The sequence below is a fragment of the Callithrix jacchus genome, chromosome 4, assembly GCF_049354715.1.
Source record: "Callithrix jacchus isolate 240 chromosome 4, calJac240_pri, whole genome shotgun sequence".
In the NCBI taxonomy this organism is placed as follows: Eukaryota; Metazoa; Chordata; class Mammalia; order Primates; family Cebidae; genus Callithrix; species Callithrix jacchus.
Window position 1 is genome coordinate 157862119 of NC_133505.1, and position 18821 is coordinate 157880939.

The window sequence follows — 18821 nt, forward strand, 5'->3', positions numbered from 1 at the left end:
GGTGCCTGATTAAGGAGGTGTTTGTGTGCCGGGCGAATGGGTGCTTTACACATGCTCACCTTTTTGCTTCTAACATTCCTCTTAGGTGGGAACTGGTGATATCTTCCCATTTCACCGACAAGAAAATTAAAGCACACAGAGACTAAGTCAGCTGCTCAGTGTCCCATAGCACGGCAGAGGCAGGGCTGGGGGAAAGAAAGTGTCCAGAGGGCTGAGGTCATCATCCTGCTCTGTTCTTCAGAACTAAGTACTACGCTCAAAGGTGTGTGTGTATTGAAGGTCCGGGGGGAGATACAGTTGAAGGGGACAGTGACTAAGTGACCTTTCTTGATGAGGAAGGGTGACAGTGACGGGCACAGGCACAGATCCCAAATGCAGCCAGTGCTTATGGAAGGAAGGGCACAGGGAATGAATTGCAGGCTAGCTCAGGAAAGGTTTGTCATTTTATGAAGCCATTCTATAAATAAGGAACTAGAATATTCTAGACTACAGAGGTGGTAGAGATCAATTGAGGGAGAAGATTTTGGATGAGTGAAAAGGAAAATGTTCCAATTGTTAACTTCGAGTTCTCAGACCTAGGGGTGTTCAGCGCAAAACCGATATAGCCCTGCTGTGGGCAAGTCAGAGGCTTTGAAGCCAACTCAGATGGCGGTGGCCAGGGAGACCCTGGGTTCCTGTTCCTTGGTCCTGGGTAAGGGTCAGCAGGGTTCCTACAACCCCTGGCACACGCCAGGGCCTTTCTGCACAAACCACACCCGCAGATCCCACTGTGAGTGTGAGACCGCCTTGCCATCTGATCGTGAACCACCCCACTCTACATAGCAAAGGCAGTTATTTTCATGAGTGATTTCACAAAGTGTAGCTCTTTTCGAGGAAAACATCCCAGGTGAAAAAGAGGTCAGTTACCAGAGGAAAGGCTTCTGAGTTATACTGTCTCAGACATGCACCAACCCTACGGTGAACCCTTTTAGTTCCACTGATACTTTAATTATTTGTTTTCCTGAATTCCCATTCTTCATGGAGGTAGTGCTGCTAAAATGCCAGCTCTCCTCTGACAGGAGGAAAGCGTTTAAGAATATTGTGGTCTAACGACCTCTATTGCATAGGCAGCCTTAAGGCCAGGATCGCTGCCTCCTTTGCCAACTCACTCCACGCTTTTCTTGTAACAGAAATTCGATTTGAGCTGAATAATTGTTTGTTAGATAATCAGCCTGCCAGCCTGCTGCAGTGTGATGGTCCATGAAAAGAGCTGCTGCTGGTGCTGCTGCTGGCTCTCTTTGACTGTCTGCCTGTTAGCTACGTTCCTCACACTGGCAAGGTTTAGATCATCTAATACCATTTACAGTCTTGACTTGTTGCCATGTAGAAATCTGAATTCATTGGTGCAGTCAGTAATAGAGCTCAACCCTTCTTCCCCCTGATTTCTTGCATGGGTTGGTGCTGGTAAAACTTTAGTAACTAATTGTGGTTTTCTGGAGGCCCTTTTTCCTCCCCACCACCCCCCACTCTCCCCACCAACCCTTGGATACTGGGCAGTGAGAAAGGTGTGGCATTGCTCTACAGGAAAAAGAAATAAAAAGTGCTTCTACATGGAGCACTCTCCTGCCTTTGCTTCTCAGTGCAAACTGGGTGTCTGCGTGCCCTTTGCTGTCTCCCCAGACTTTATAGCCCCAAGAATGTATTCAGTCGAAGACTGATGGCGTCTTGTGGGCTGTTCTTTCTCCACCCCAGTCTTGTGTTGTGGAAGGAAAACACCTGAGATCATTTAGGGGAATGAGGATTAGCGTTAGAGCCCATGGCGTGACTGCATTTGTGTGCAAAGTGGAAACGGACTCAGAACCCCTGTGGAAAGTGGTTTAGCTGGAGAGAGTGGGGCTGCTGGCTCTCGGAGACTCTGGGTGGCAGACACCAGTGTGCCGGACTTCCTGATGGCGAGCTCACAGGTTAAGCGAGAAACCCGCTGCACTTCTGACTTGGGGGTCTCAGCTGAACTTGAGAGAAAACTGACTTCAGCAGCAACCGCTATCTAGAGAACCATTTGGCATCTCTTTGCCCCAGTAACTTCTAATCCAGGAGTAGGCCACTTTTAAATATGGTACCAGATGGAGGCAGCAATTAATAATTCAGAACAAAGATTGAAAAATAGGGAATAAGATGTAGTAGACTAATTGCTCAAAAGGAGTTTGTTGTGTGAACATTCATGTGTTCAAACTTGACATACAGCGGGCCATTTTCTCTCTTACCCTGGAGGGTGATTGCAATCCCTTTAAGAAGCTGTTAAAAGTCCCCTTCAAAATCATCTTCTCTTTGACTTTTCCTTTTCTAATGTGACTTTTGACAATGATACCTTTATTATTCACTAATATTATATCTCCGTATCTGTACACGGGGAAATATGATGACTGAAAGAAAACTAATCTATATGCGCGCTTAATTTGCTAAGAAATCCCTCCTCCATACGTTCTTCCAGCCGTATCTCCACACATCCCCGCTGCTGTGTGAGCTCAGGTCTGTGATATAGATGGAAAGGTGATGGACTTGTCCGTAACAAATGGACGCTTGACGGGAGAAGGAACATATTCGATAGAGCCAACAGGCTAAAGCTTTGGGATCATGCAAATTAAGTTTAAACCCTGAGCAGGCCTCCTACCATGGACACAGTCTGGGGAGGCCGACTCATCTCTCCAGCCTCAGCATCCTTACTTGTACAGTGGTGTCTGACAGTGACACCAACTTCACCAAGTTGCTATGAGACCCAAATGGAATGTCCCAGAGTAAAATGCTGGAACATAGAAAGCAGGCAATGAAGGCTGGATCAGGCCTGTAACCCCAGCAGAAGCCAAGGTGGGCGGATCACCTGAGGCCAAGAGTTCGAGACCAGCCTTGGAAACGTGGTGAAACCCTGTCTCTACTAAAAATACAAAAACTAGACAGGCATGGTGGCAGGTGCCCGTAGTCCCAGCTACTCAGGAGGCTGAGGCAGGAGGATCACTTGAACCCGGGAGGCAGAGGTTGCAGTGAGCCAAGATCGCACCACTGCACTCCAGCCTGGTTGACAGAGTTAGACTGTTTCAAAAAAAAGAAGGAAGGCAGTCAGTTATGCTAGCTCTTCCTCTGTCATATTCACTTTGGAAAGAGCGTGTGCCTCCTGAATTCACCTTCAGAAATTCTCCTGTAACTCAAGGTTACTTTATCCAACTCCAAGGTTAGTTTCTTTCGCACTGGGTTAAAACCAGGAAATAGAAATCAAGTCTCCTAAAGCACCTACTCAACTAAACTAAGACATGGGCATTTTTTTTCTCTGAGAATTGGGAGCCCTTAGTGATATCAAAAAGCATCAGTCATTTTTGCAAAGAAGAAGGTATGACCCCGAAAAGTCAGCTTGACATTCTGTCTGTATATTGTTTGTGAGATCAGGATCTGGGTTGAAAACCATGTCTGGATCCTCCCTCTAACCTTGCAAACATTTTGAGGTGTAGCCTGGACAGCAAGACAGGATAGTGTTTGTTTTTATTAAAAGGTCTTTCCTGTTCCTCGCGTGAAGCCTTTCTCTTGATCCCAGTGGGGGCTGGATGAAAGACCCAAACACACCACGAGGACTGCAGCGTGGAGCCACGGCCACTCTGCTGACTTCTGAACCCTTACACTCTCACTGCCCATATGGCTAGGGGCGTTTCCTCTTCTGTTGGTCTTTTTTAAGGCAGGATGTTTGCTGTTATTGTTGTTGCTTTTCTGGTTGGTTCTTAAGAAATTGTTTTCTGTCTTGAGAATGCCAGCTGGAACCTGCAGCTGTTGGTGGGGTGTGAGAGCTGTCCTTAACGCGAACTTGCAACATTTGCAGCCCGAGCTTCCATATTTAAAGAAACATTTAAAATGCCTATCTGTGGGTCTGTAATGGGGGGTTTCCCATTGTGGTAAAAATCTGCAGAACGTAAGATTTCCCCTTTAATCATCTTTACCTGTATAGTCTCTGGCGTGAAGTACATTCACATTGTACATACAGGGTTCCGTTAATAGAATCTTAAAACCTAAAATGGTAATGATGCACGTCTCTGTTGCCTGTTACATTTTGCAGTAAATAGAGGGAAAAAACACCCTCTATCCCTCCTTTTGTTTCTCCCCTCTGTGCTCTTAATATTCTGCTTTCTTAATTATGATTGAGCTGCCTTTAAACAGCTGTGATAGTCCAATGTGAACGGCTTCAATAAGCCTCTCCTTCCCGGGCCTCCTTTCCATGAGTCAACCCCAAATTTCCTGATATCTCCTGCTTTTTTTTTTTGAGACTGAGTCTTGCTCTGTCACCCAGGCTAGAGTGCAGTGGCACGATCTCAGCTTACTGCAGCCTCCACCTCCCAGATTCAGGTGATTCTCCTGCCTCAGCCTCTCAAGTAGCTGGAACTACAGGCATGTGCCCGGTTTATTTTTGTATTTTTAGTAGAGATGGGGTTTCACCATGTTGGCCAGGCTGGTCTCGAACTCCTGACCTCAAGTGATCCATCCACCTCACCTCCCAAACTGCTGGGATTACAGGTTTGCCTGGGATTGCAGTTTTGCCACTGTACCTGGTCCCAGATATCTCCTGCTTGACCAGACCTTCTGCAAACACACCTCAGATCTCTCTCAAATCTAGATGCTTCTCCAACATTGGCTTCTAGATTCTCTATGAAACCTCTGCTGGCCTGCAGTATAAAACCCTAGGTTCTCTATGAAACCTCTCCCAGCCTGCCAGGCCTGGCATTCAGCTGCGTTAGACAGTCCCAAGGGATCTGCACCTGTCGTGAGCACCAGCCCGACCTTCTCAATGTATCCCACTCATCCCTGTGTGATTCTGGCAAAGCCTTCCCCAGCTTTCTTTCCTCAATGGTAGAAATAGCGCCTAATGAGAAAAAACAGTGATCTGTATTTATTACACTTGCACATGTCACAAGAATCCCTGTAGTGTCATTGAAAGGCTTTCTTCTAGGCACATAAAATGATTGTTACTGTGATGGACATTTCTAGGAATGCATTATTTCATCTAAAATTAGGAGAGAAGGTAAGAAGGTAAAATTATGAACTATTAAAATGACATGACATGTTGGCCGGCTGCCTTCTACCAGTCACTCCATTCCCCCCAAGCTTTCTGACTTAAGTTTAGATCAGATGAGACCATTGCGGTGGAGAGTGTCCATTTTGTCAATCTAAAAGCAAGCTTGTGAGAATATTAAATATGATCACAGGGACAAACATTAAAGGTACCACACGTAATGGACCACCTCAGAGAAAACTACCACCTTAGGGTTTAGGGGGAAAATAAACAGCACGGGTCCCAGTCTCCCCAGTTTCTGAGATGTTGGGGGGTTTGTTTTGAGTAAAGTCCAAGGGCTCCTTGAACATGAACACAGAACCAGAGTTGCATCTGTTTTCATTCATATCGCTCTTATAACACATTGACGTTTCTATGTCAGGTTTGTAGAAGAGGAATGAGCAGATTCATCATAAAAACACTGTGCCTTGCCTGGCATGGTGGCTCATGCCGGTAATCTTAGCGTTTAGGAAGGCCAAGGTAGGAGGATCCTGGGTGACATGGCAGATCCTGTCTCTACTAAAAATATTCTAAAATTTAGCCAGGCATAGTGGCACATGCCCTATAGTCTCAACTATTCAGGAGGCTGAGGTGGGAGGATTGCTTGAGCTTGGGAAGCAGAGGTTGCAGTGAACAAAGATCACACCACTGCTGCACTCTAGCCTGAGCAACAGAGCCAACGCTACCTCAAAAACAGGCCAGGCACAGTGGCTCACACCTGTAATCCCAACACTTTGAGAGGCTGAGGCAGGCAGATCACTTGAGGTCAAGAGTTGCAGACCAGCCTGGCCAACATGGCGAAACCTCATCTGTATTAAAAATATAAAAATTGTCCAGGCGTGGTGGATCACAAGATCAGGAGTTTCAGACCACCCTGGCCAACATAGTGAAACACCACCTCTACTAGTAATACAAAAATTAGCTGGGTGTGGTGGCACAGGCCTGTAGTCTCAGCTACTCGGGAGGCTGAGGCAGGAGAATCGCTTGAACCTGGGAGGCGGAGGTTGCTGTGAGCCAAGATTGCGCCGCACTCCAGCCTGGGTGACAGAGGGAGACTCTGTCTCAAAAAAAAAAAAAAAGAAAAACAGAAATTATCTGGGCATGGTGGTACATGCCTGTAATTCCAGCTATGCTGGAGCCTAAGTCATGAGGATCACTTGAACCTGGGAGGCGGAGGTTGCAGTGAGCCAAGAACATTTCACTGCACATGAGCTTAGGTGACAGAATAAGACTCTGTTTCAAAATTTAAAAAAAAAAAAAAATTGTACATGTTAGTGGGCCAAGCAGAGTGCTGGAACCAGTCGGCCCTTTCCTCTCTTTTGGGTGAGACGAGATCTTTAAAATCACTTATTCCCACTGGGCATGGTGTCTCATGCCTGTAATCCCAGCACTTTGGGAGACTGAGGTGGGCAGATCACGAGGTCAGGAGTTCAAGACCAGCTTGACCAATATGGTGAAATCCGGTCTCTATTAAAAATACAAAAATTAGCTGGGCGTGGTGGGTGTATGCCTGTAGTCCCAGCTCTTGGGAGGCTGAGGCAGAAGAATTGCTTGAACCTGGGAGGCAGAGATTGCAGTGAGCTGAGGTTGCACCACTGCAAGCTAGCCTGGGTGATAGAGTGAGCCTCCCTCTCAGAAAAAAAAAAAAAAAAAAAATCACTTATTCCCGTATCTTCTGTTCTTTTGGCCTTGCTACACTGTTCTATTTGATAGTAATAAAAGATTACCCCTCTGGATTTCTTACTATTTCATGTGGAAAAATGCAGCTTTTCTAGCAGTGAACCTTTCTTTCATTTCCCAGAGTCCAGTTATCCTCCCTGTGCCCCAGGTTTGCTGTAGGAGGATGAGACTCCCTACATGTCCGCATCTTCAGAGTGAACCTGTTGCCCGCAGCTAGCAAGCCCACAGGGTTCCATGCGCACTGAGCAGGCTCGTGGATGTCGGCACGTAGCTCAGATGTGCTGGTTTCCAGCCAAGGACATGCTTTGTGTCAAAGATACAGGAGCCTGCTGTTCTCAGTAACAAGGGCAGAGCCGCTCCAGGACTCCAGGTGGTGTTGGTAATGCAAGCCCTTGTGCCTAGTGTGGTGTGGTCAGTATAAATTAATATCGACAGCTGCCTGTTGTACTTGAATTTGAAGTACAGGAAAAGCTCCTTGCCAAACTGTATTTGTAGATCATTTAAAGTTTATGCTTCATTTAAAATACAAAATGCGAATGGAAATAATTACTGTGTATCCGGAAATGTCTATTCAACTTACAAGTTTATTAATTGTTCCTGTTCTTTACATGTTTTACGGGCCTTGGAATACCCTCTCCCAATATCACAGCATAGGAAGATTTAACCCGTGTGAATTCAACTCTGTGGCCTCGGGGAAAGAAAAGAACAATGTATTTTTCATTCACTGTGGCCCTCGATGCACGCCAACGACTTCACTGGGTGCAGGGCTGAAGAAATAGCAGTGTGCTCCAACACTCAGCGGCAGCGGGGCCTCATTAGAGATGCTAGGGTCTTGACAGTGGAGTATGATGTAGTGTTTCATGGATCTTCTGACTGAGTTTTCAGGGTTGCTGACTTTAGAAGTTGGTCTCTGAGTCAGATGAGACATCCCTACGTTACAAAGCCTTCATGGATCTTTCTTTCTAACACTTCATTTTTAATAAACTTTTGTTCCATTTCATTTTATTTTGTCCACCGTTAGTCACCAAAAAATATATATATATTATTATTATTACTTTTGAGGTGGAGTTTTGTTCTTGTTGCCCAGGCTGGAGTGCAATTGTGCGATCTCAGCTCATTGCAACCTCCACCTCCTGGGTTCAAGTGATTCTCCTCCCTCAGCCTCCCAAGTAGCTGGGATTACAGGCATGCACCACCACACCCAGCTAGTTTTGTATTTTTCGTAGACGGGTTTGATCGTGTTGGTCAGGCTGGTCTGGATCTCCCAACCTCAGGTGATCCGCCCGCCTCAGCCTCCCAAAGTGCTGGGATTACAGGCATGAGCCACCACGCCTGGCACCAAAAAATTATTTTAAGATGTACCTGCTTTTCTAGAATATACAGATCAGTTTTATTCCACTAAAAAGCAGGACTTAAATAATTTAATTGTAGAATTCCAGTGGGCATTTCCAGAGCCTTTCCAAGAAGGATATACTGTCTAACTTGGAGTGACTCAGCTTCTGGGATCCAATTTACCACACTTCCAAATTGAATTTCATAAAGCATGAAGGTCACCAAGTGTTCTTCTGTTCCTCCGTGGTGTCACTGAGTAGTGTTTGTGTTGTGCCTGCTCTGTGGGAGAGACTGTGCCACCAATATCACCATTGCTCACTGTTACTTTCTTTCCCATACTGCTCAGTATCCCATGTGGCTAAGATTGACAGTTCAGTTTCTGTGTTGCTCCAGTCACATTTCTAATACTTCTAACAGCCACACAAGGCAAGTGAGCACACAATACAATACATCTTCCATTGTGGCCGAAGGTGGCAGTGGACGGCTCTGTTCTAGAGTATTTCTGTTTCATATGTATTTAGGAATTAATGTGTAGTATGAGGAGGGTTACATTTTTGTTAAATATGAAGATTTAATCTAATTTTAGTTCAAAATTGGCCAAAGATACAAGTATAGACACCAGGCTTTTGAAGTAGCTAATATGTTAAGCAGCTGTGCATCATACAGGCAGAATATTCACTGTGTATTCACTGTACTCAGCCCTGGGTTTGACACCATGTCACCTTGGCCTCTGCCTTTCTTCCCTATGTTTGCCTGTTGAGATTTTTCCTGTCCTTTCTTTGATGCACTTTTCCACTATTCCAGCTCTGTTCCTTTTCTTCTTTCTTTCTTTTTTTTTTTTTCTTCCCGAGACAGGGTCACACACTGTCACCCAGGCTGGAATGCAATGGCGCAATCTCGGCTCGCTGCAACCTCCACCTCCCAAGTTCAAGCAATTCTTCTGCCTCAGCCTCCCAAGTAGCTGGGATTATAGGTGCCCACCACCACACCCAGCTAATTTTTTGTAGAGATGGGGGTTTCACCGTGTTGGCCAGGCTGGTTTCGAACTTCTGACCTTGTGATCCACCCACCTCAGCCTCCCAGAGTGCTGGGATTACAGGCGTGAGCCACCACGCCGGGCCTATTCCAGCTCTTTTTCAATGTCTTGCCAGCTTTTGCTGATTTTCAGGCCTCCTTCTGCAATCTGAGATCTCTTGACTTTAACAGTAATGTTTATGTAGTCTTAACTCCACACTCTATTCTGTCACACTTGTTTATTGTGACTCATTGTCCCCAGTCCATCAGAAGGTCTTTGTACACAAAGTCCCTGAAACTCTACAGTCAACACCCTGACATCTTGAAAGGACTTGCCGTAGGTGGGTATTTGGTCACTTAGCAGATGCCTGTGGCATCTTACTTTGTGCAAGCCCCTCTCCGAGGTATAATGTGGCAAGTTAATATATTAGTCAATATTTACAGAACCAAGAGAAAGCCAGCGATGATTAATGCATAAACAGTCGTAAACTGTTGGGCCATTTTGTTTATAAAAGCTATCATTTACCACAGAGGAGTACAAGTGAATATCAAGTTCAGATCAAGACGTTTGGGCTGAGCTTGGCTTTTTCTTCTTTCTTTCAAGAGTACACTTCTCCCCCAAATCAAGCAGAGTAGCCATAGGCAGTTCCTTGCCTGCTGATATAACGTAAAAAGATGGCACGCAAGGGGAGAACCTTTTCCTTAGTGTTTACACTAAACCCAAAAGGTATGTTAACTGAGATATTTTTATTTCCTTATTTGTACTTGTGAGTGAAAAACAAAAACTGTAGCAGGAGTCACAAGAGTCACAGCTTTGTAGCTGTGAGGTGAAGCCCTTTATTTAGCATGTGGCTGCAGGATTGTAGCTTGGGCTGTAGATCGTGCATTCTCTTCGGGTCCCAGGAAACAGTATCATACCTGTGGAAGCCAGCAGAATGCACCTTCATCTCCTCCAGTGGTGGCAAGGCTGAGGCTGGGCAGCAGAAATGCCAAGTGCTGGGCAGCTGTGGGCTAACGGGTTAGATAGCAGTCCTGCTGAGAAGCACACAGCCCTGGCAATGAGGTTGAGGCAGCAAAGCAAGGCCACCCTGTTGGGATTCACTCGTCGTGCCGGCCTCTCAGTACCATCACATGTGGGTGGTCACAAGTGTCCTACAGGAAGTAAACCACAACTACTCAGCTCATGCAGTCAGCCTGGCACCTCCTTGAAATTCCCAAAACACTTAACAATAAACATGGATTGAAAAGGAAGATAGTTTAGTTATGAACAACAAAAAACATGTACATTGCTTCCTGCCCAAAAGAATTGAAAGCAGGGACTCAAGCAGGTCCTTGTGTACCCCTGTTCATGCAGCACTGTTCTCAGTAGCTGAAAGGTGGGAACCCCCTTGTCTGTCAGCAGGGATAAGCTAAATGTGGCACACATGTACCATGGAACATTTTTCAGCCTTGGGAAGGGCACCTGGTATCACGTGGATGAACCTGGAGGACATTATGCAAAATGAAAAACGCCAGACACAAAAGGACCGATACATGATTCGGCTTGTAGGGGTCTGTAGAGCAGTCAGATTCATAGATGGAAAGTAGAATGGTGGTTGTCAGGGCCTGAGGGCGGGGGCATGGACAGTCGCTGCTTAATGGATAGTTTCAGTTTTGCTAAATATCGAGAGTTCTCGAGGTTGGTTGCACAGCACTGTAAATGGACTTAACACTACTGAATTGTACACTTAGAAATAGTTGAAATGGTTAAAATGGTAAATCAGGCCAGGCATTGTAGCTTACGGCTATAAACCTAGCACTTCGTGAGTCTGAGGTAGGCACATCACATGAGTTCAGGAGTTCAAGACCAGCCTGGGCAACATAGCAAGCCCTGTAGCTCACAAAAATTTTGGAAATTAGCTGGTGGCATGCACCTGTAGTCCTAGCTATGCAGTATGCTGAGGCAGGAGGGTCACTTGAGCCCAGGAGGTTGAGGCTGCAGTGAGCCGTGATCATGCTACTGAACCCCGGAATGAGACTCTGGGTCACAAAAAAAGAAAAGATGGTAAATTACATGCCATGTGTATTTTACCAAAATTAAAGTTCTTAAAAATAGATATTTGAGGCCGGTCACAGTGGGTCATGCCGGTAATCCCAGCACTTTGTGAGGCCGAAGCAGGCAGTTCGCCTGAGTTCAGGAGTTCAGAGCAGCCTGACCAACATGGTGAAACCCCACCTCTACTAAAAATGCAAAATGAGCCAGGCGTGGTGGCACATGTCTCTATTCCCAGCTACTTGGGAGGCTAAGGCAGGAGAATCACTTAAACCAGGAGGTGGAGGTTGCAGCAGTGAGCCAAGATCTCACCATTGCCCTCCAGCCTGAGTGACAGAGCAAGACTCAAAAAAAAAAAAAAAAAAAAAGTTGCTCCTTGCAAGGCATTGGCCAACCAGCAGTGGAGCTCTTGTCAGTTGGGAGTAAGCACTTGGGTGCATAGGCTGCTCGTGATCTAAGATTCATGGAAAAAGTCGTCACCGCTGTTACCTGCACCTTAACACCTGAATTTTCTTATCATCCAGTGTGACTATTGAACCACGTGGAACCCACGTTTAGTCCATAGGCGATACAGAAATACTCATTTGTTCATCTGTATATTGAGGCCTTGTATGTATTCCAAGGGCTGTCTTATATCTTGCCTCTAGGTAAATAAGAGATGGTCCTGAGCCTCAAAGAGTTTATCAGCCACTCTTTATTCTTCAGCTAATATGAGCAGTGCATCTTTTACATTAGAAGTTACCCATGCTGGGTACACCTGTAATCCCAGCAACTCGGGTGGTCAATGCGAGAAAATCGCTGGAGGCCAGGAGTTTGAGACCAGCCTGGGCAACATGGTGAGACCCCATCTCCACCAAAAATAAAAAAAGAAGTTACCCATAAATTTCTCTCTCTAACCCAGCCTCAACTTTGCACTTGGGCACTAACCCTTTGTACAGCATTCCTGATATACATCCTTGGTACAGAACCCTCCAGGCAAGGACAGGTCACTGCTGAGTGAGAGAGCTCTGTTACTATAGTTCTTCCTTAAACACTGCACTCAAAACTACTTCCATCTAACTTTTGTCCCTTGGTTCACATTCTGCCCTCCTTCCGATTTGCTACGTGGCATGGTTTACAAAAGGCCCCTTGCCCTCCAAGAGATTTCAGTGTCTGTGGTGTTGCTGAGTCTGCTGTGGCAGTCCCTACTGAGGCTCCATTCATACACCCGAAGATTGCATGAGTTTTTACTGGCAGCCACTCAGTCAGGCCCCAGTGAATCCTTGTCCTCTGAAGTCGCAGGTAGGAGCTCCACAAGGGCATCTGGATGTCCAAGAGGATGCTCACGTGTGCCTAAGGGTCATCCATGAAGGCTTCGTGGAGGAGGTGGCCTTGGGGATAGATAGAGAGCTCAGAGAGTTTTAACAAATGTTGGTCTTTGAAGATTAATAATCTTGTGGCTTAATACATATTTGCATATATCATCTCCCAGTCTGTCTCTTATTTTTTGACCTTGCTTATAAGACCTTCTCTTAAAACAAGTTTTAAATTGTGCTGTAGTGGAGTCTATACACCATTTCTTTTGTGGGTTATTCCGTCATTACCTCATTTAAGAAATTCTTTTTTACTTGAGGATAATAGAGTTCCCACTGTTTTCTTCCAAAATTATACTTATAATTTTCAAGTTTATGCCTTTGTTCCATATTGGGTTTATTTGGAGGCCTGGTATGTGGTAGGAATTGAATTTCAGTTCTCTCCAGCCAAAAGTCAGATGGTAGTCAGCCTTTGTTGGTTCGTGTCACCTCTATCATATTCTATCCTGCACATGCTGAGGTATCTTTGTGGGTCTTTCTTCTTTTTCCATTGATTAATTTGTCTATACTCGTGGAATTTATTAGCATAGTTTTGTGGTATGATTGATAGCTAGTAGAAGAGTCCTCTTTGTTCTTTTGGTTTTGTTTATTTGTAAAGTTATCTGACTATTTATGCCATTACCCTGTGTTAGTTCACTCTCGAGTCACTATAAAGGAATCCCCGAGACTAGTTAATGCATAAAGAAAAGTAGTTTATTTTGGCTCATGGTTCTCAAGGCATGGCACCAGCATCTGCTGGGCTTCTGGGGAGGGCTGCAGGAAGTGTCCACTCAGAGAAGAAGGGGAAGGGAAAGCCAGTGCATTACCTGGCAAGAGGAGGAGCAAGAGAGGGGTGGGAGGTGCCACACTCTTAAACAAGCAGATCTCTCAAGAACTCAGAATGAAAACTCACTCATTATCACGAGGACAGCACTAAGCCATTCATGAAGGATCTGCCCCCATGACCCAAACACCTCCCACCAGGCCCCACCTCCAACATTGTGGATTACATGGCACCATTACATTTGGAGGGACTAACATCGAAATGAGATCAACCCTTCGTTGTAAGGTTTAGAACTAGTTGGCCAAGTAACCAGAAATGATCTTGGGATTTTTATTGGAATTGCACTGAACTGAGTAACTTTCAGAGAAGTGATGTCTGTGCAGTATCAACGAGCAAACGATTTTTCTCCATCGACTCAGACTGTTTTTATGTCCCTCAGTGAAAGGTTGTAAGGCTCGCACCTTCACTTCTTTTTTATTTGTTGGAATATCCAATCTTTAAGTTCCAGACCACAGAGCAAGTCTACAGTAATAAAAACTGTAGTAATGGAAAACAGGTTTTGAAGCAGTTTTGGGGGAAGAGTGTACTAGCTTATATTTATTTTTCTCTTGTTGGCTAACTCTTGTATCAACAGTATTTTATACAAATGTGACACTTGACATTGCCAAGCAGTCCTTAAGGCACACTGCAGGAGACTTCTGCCCCTTGGTTGACATCTGTTCTATCAGCATTTGGTTTAGCAGTTGTTCACCAAATAGTAAATCCAGTAATTACATCATGCATATGCTTATTTGTTTATTTATTTTGAGACAGTCTTGCTCTGTCACCCAGGCCTAGAGTGCAGTGGCGCAATCTTGGCTCACTGCAACCTTTCAGGTCAAGCTATTCTCCTGCCTCAGCCTCCCGAGTAGCTGAGATTACAGACATGTGCCACCATGCCCAGCTAATGTTTGTAGTTTTAGTAGAGGCGTGGTTTCACCATATTTCCCAGGCTGGTCTTGAACACCTGACCTCAAGTGATCCACCCACCTCAGCCTCCCAAAGTGATGGGATTACAGGCATGAGCCACCGCACCTAGCCACATATACATTTCTACCCACAGAAAAATTATGGAAAATTTTGCCAACTGTGTTTCTTAAATTTAGAATTACTTTATCTGTGGAATATTCCTCTCCTAATGAATCATTCTTGTTTCTGAAGATCCCTTGCCATATTCTACCAGCAGTCTGTGTCCAGGTTTTCAGTCTAACATTATGAAAATCATCTCCCCCAGCACACTTATTTGCCTGTATCTAGTCTTCTCACGTTTCTTCCATGCCACGTGATTTCTCATAATTTGCTAAAATTACAGTAGCTTCAGCCTCTGATTTTCCGATACAGTGTTTGATCACATCAGCCTTTATGTTAAAATCTCAGTCCATTACTGCTCACAGAAAAAAATACTTGTTTTTTAGTATTGCTGGGAGACTCCTGTCCTGACATATATGATTATTTAAAAAAAAACTGTAGTAAACAGGCCAGGCATGATTGCTCATGCCTGTAATCCCAGCACTTTGGGAGACCAAGATGAACAGATTGTTGAGCCCAGGAGTTCAAGACCAGCCTGAGCAACATGGTGAAACCCAGTCTCTACAAAAAATGTAAAAAAAAATGTGGTGGTGAGCCCCTGTAGTCCCAGCTACTCAGGAGGCTGTGATGGGAGGATCACTCGAGCCTGAGGGTATGAGGCTGCAGTGAGCTGAGATCATGCCACTGCACTCCAGTCTAGGCGACAGAGTGATACTCTGTCGAAAGAAAGAAAGAAAGAGAGAAAGAGAGAAGAAAGAAAGAAAGAAAGAAAGAAATTATAATAAACTACATTTTTAAAAATGCTGCAATGGATAAAAATGATTACAACTAGATAAGCAGCCTCTAAATTGCCTGAATACCTAAGGCTTCTTTGCTAGTTGACATCTGATTTATTTCTGACACTGACAATCTTTAAGGGTGATAAAAGGGAAAAAGGGGGTTTGCTAGGAATTCTGCAGTCACTTAAGGGGTATCCTGATAGGGAATTTTAAGCAGTTACGGAAAGTCTCTTTAAACTTTTAACCATGATTAAACTTACACAATTTTGTTATCATTTGTGTTTCTCCAGCTTCCAGTTGTGGAAAAGATAAGAACCATTGCCCAGGCTGTCTATGGAGCCAAAGATATCGAACTCTCTCCTGAGGCACAAGCCAAAATAGATCGTTATACTCAACAGGTAAAAGTTGTACTTTAGTGGGGGAAAAAAACCCACCTTAGGCTCTCATAATACTCAGCTTGAATTGAGGATTTGTACATGTCTCACCAGCGCTCACCTTTGCTTAATCTATTTTATGGTTAACAAATATTAAAGTAATATCCTCGGGTAGAGTGTAGATTATATTTAGAACTTTATGGTGAGGCATATATCCTCTGATCTGTGACTATAAATGTGTCTGATATGGGTGGTATCTCTGTTTGTAGGTGATGTGTGATCTTTCTTCCCTCCCACTCAGCCCAAAACGTTGAAACTGTCCTTTGGAGTAAAGCTGCAGAGTCAGATTTAGATGAATTGCAATGCTTCCTTTTCCTTGCAGGCCTCTTACTACCTTAAAAAAATGCTAGCATGGTGCCAGGGTCGGCAAACAGGAGCGCAGCCTGTAAAGATGGGAATGTTTGGTGTTCTTCTTATGCAAGCGGTTCGTTGGCTTTTTACTGAGCTTGCCCACTGAGGTCGAAGGCTCTATCATCTTCTACCTCTAGCCACTGACAAAGGCAAGTAGGCGAGCAGCTGAGAAAGTGGCTGTGATCTGACAGCATGTGTCACCGTCTAGACCAATGACAGTCACAATCAATCAACTCCATTCCAGGAGGCTCAGCCACCTTCACCAACAGGACTATATGCCTCGAGTGTCCCCCTACTTTGGTGTAATAGGTCAGAACATGTTAAGAGCCTGCTGGCTAGAGAAATTCATGATGGGTAGTATTGACCTTTTCTTTAAAAACATTCCCCAACTCCTTATGCTTTTTTGTAAACCAATTTGAAATTTTGTTACATGCTACCATTACCAGCCAGCGTATTTATTCTAGGTTTGTTAAGATACTCAGCAACTGAGAAAATTCTAAATTCTTAGAATTTTCCCTGTATGTTCTTGGCTTATCCTTTACAAAAAGGATTCCCAGGCACTGCTCTGTGCACTGGCGTTGTGGTGTTCATTCATGTGCAATGAACCAAGTAAAATCAGGTCATTCTCATGAGATTAGTTTGGTGTGTTTTTTTTCCCCATGAGTTTTTAGTAATCAAACTTAAGGCTATCATTTAATACGTCCTTTCTCCTTTCAGTGTTAAAATGTTATTTCCTTTATGGAGTAATCTGGTGATAGTATATGTCATTTTGGCTGGTTTTTTGTTTGTTTCTTTTTAATATGCCTACTGACAAAATTTTTACATTAGCAAGCATATATTAATTCATTGAAAGTATTTCAATATTTAACCATGTCTGAAATTCAAAATTCTGGCACCATCTCTGAAAAGCAGTTGTGATTGTCCTCTAGCAAAATTCTCATCAGTAGAGGAGAGTAGAGATTTCAAAAAGAAAATGGTCACAAGCCCACGCCCTCCCTGAGTTGTTAAGACTCTAAGATAGTTTTAGGCTAAATCTTAGGAAAATTTGACCTGGGTTACTCTGAAGATTGCATTCCCTTTATCTCTATCTATCAAGGAAATAGTCCTTAAAAGTTGTGTCAGTTGAGCGTGGTGCTCACGCCTATAATCCCAGCACTTTGGGAGGCCAAGCCAGGAGGATCCCTTGAAGCCAGGAGTTTGAGACCACACTGGGCAACATTGCAAAACTCATCTCTATTTTTATGTTTTAAAACAATTAGTGTCAAGTATGTAGTTGTAATGAATTAGCAAAGCCTCTAAAGGAACATTATGTGCCATTTAATCAGAACCAGGCTGCGAGGACACTGTCCTTTTTGTGAGACATCACATATGACTTCCTGCTCTTTCACCTTTGGATCTCTGGGTCAGACATAGACTTTGATCCTTAAAAACAAGAAGCTTAAATAGTGACCTCATCTTAGTTCTTATAATGTAATCGCACATCAAATAGCTGTGATTCATAAACCAACACAAAGGGGCCCTTTGCTTCCTGACCGACTGCAAGAGCGAGTGAACAACATGACTAAAAGCCTCGCCTCTCTCCACACTACCTTGCTGGGTCTCAGATATTAATAGTCTTGGAAAGTGGTTTCTACAGCTGCTGCCTTGCCTGAAAATAGCCACGCTTTCCCCAAACATGCGCATAACATTGCCTTCTCTTAAAGAGAACCTCCAAAATAAACAGTAGTTGCCCTTGACCTGCTAAACAGTGATCGCATCGAGATGAGTTTTTATCCTCACCTTCTTGCTTGTTCAGGGAACAAGAAGTAACAAGCAGCTCCAGCGTGTGCCCCGATCCGAGCCGGCATACCATTGCTGCTGAGACTGTGTAAGTGCAAATTGAAAAACGCAGGAGACTAACATACCCAGTGAACACATTTTCTTTCCTTTCTTACAGGGTTTTGGAAATTTGCCCATCTGCATGGCAAAGACCCACCTTTCTCTGTCTCACCAACCTGACAAAAAAGGTGTGCCAAGAGACTTCATCTTACCCATCAGTGACGTCCGAGCCAGCATAGGTGCTGGGTTCATTTACCCTTTGGTCGGAACGGTGAGTCAGTCACATTTTCCAAACCCACCCCCATTCTGCATTGCTGTGGTTCCTCAAATCATCATGCTCCACCTACTGTTTAAAAATTATGTGTTAGGGAGAATTCGGGTGTAATTAATAGCACAGTATTTGCTGTTTTTCTAGACACTCCGTCTCACCCACCTTCGCCATGGTAGTTTGGGTTTTTCTTTTCTTAGATCGTGCCTTCAGGATCCGTAGAGTCATAATATTAATTTCCTTCCTAAGGCAAATACGAACATCACTTGGGAGAATTCAGTCTGTTATTTAAATGATAGCATGGCTTAGGACAGTGGCTGTCAACCTTTATCACACATGGCACTCCAGATGATGTTGTGCCATGGTGGAGTTGACTGCTCATGCCAAGCAGGATCCGCCCAGTCACCCCAAGGGCTGGGGAAAGCAGCCCTCACCCTCTCCCACTTCCCCAGCATATCAGGTGGGAAGCTCTGACTTGGGAAATTAGCGAATCACATGAGTTCTCATTTTCGATGTTGTTGTGATGGGGATTGCGTTGCTGTTGGATGATTATTCTGTTATTTTGTGATCTGTGGGGGTAAAGGAGATGAGCAGAGAAATAAAAGCTTATCAAAGTGCTTAAAATCCATGATGATGGGCTTCATTCAGAAACTGCTTCATTATGGCTACACAGTGATAGCCTTCCGTTGGTACCATCAGTGGCCTGAATTTGACCTCTTGTCATGGGAGTGCTCCTGAATTTGATTTAGAACAAAAAGAAATTCTTCAAACCTGGCAGATCCCATGCAAGCAGAGAAAAAAAAATTCGAACCCATCATCATCATCATTACAAAGTGATCTGAGCCCAAACAGCATACATTATAAT

The 18821-nt window shown here is 44.4% G+C and overlaps 1 protein-coding gene across 14 annotated transcripts in view; it reads left to right on the top strand.

Annotated features, from left to right (window-relative positions):
* The window catches only part of MTHFD1L (methylenetetrahydrofolate dehydrogenase (NADP+ dependent) 1 like), a 233277-nt gene that overhangs the window by 157218 nt on the left and 57238 nt on the right, over positions 1-18821 (top strand). For all 14 annotated transcript variants that reach the window (XM_078370293.1, XM_035296968.3, XM_078370294.1 and 11 more), the window contains exons 25-26: positions 15376-15483; positions 17807-17959. In XM_078370293.1, the coding sequence (XP_078226419.1) occupies positions 15376-15483; positions 17807-17959 (261 nt within the window). The remainder of the gene's footprint in view (positions 1-15375; positions 15484-17806; positions 17960-18821) is intronic.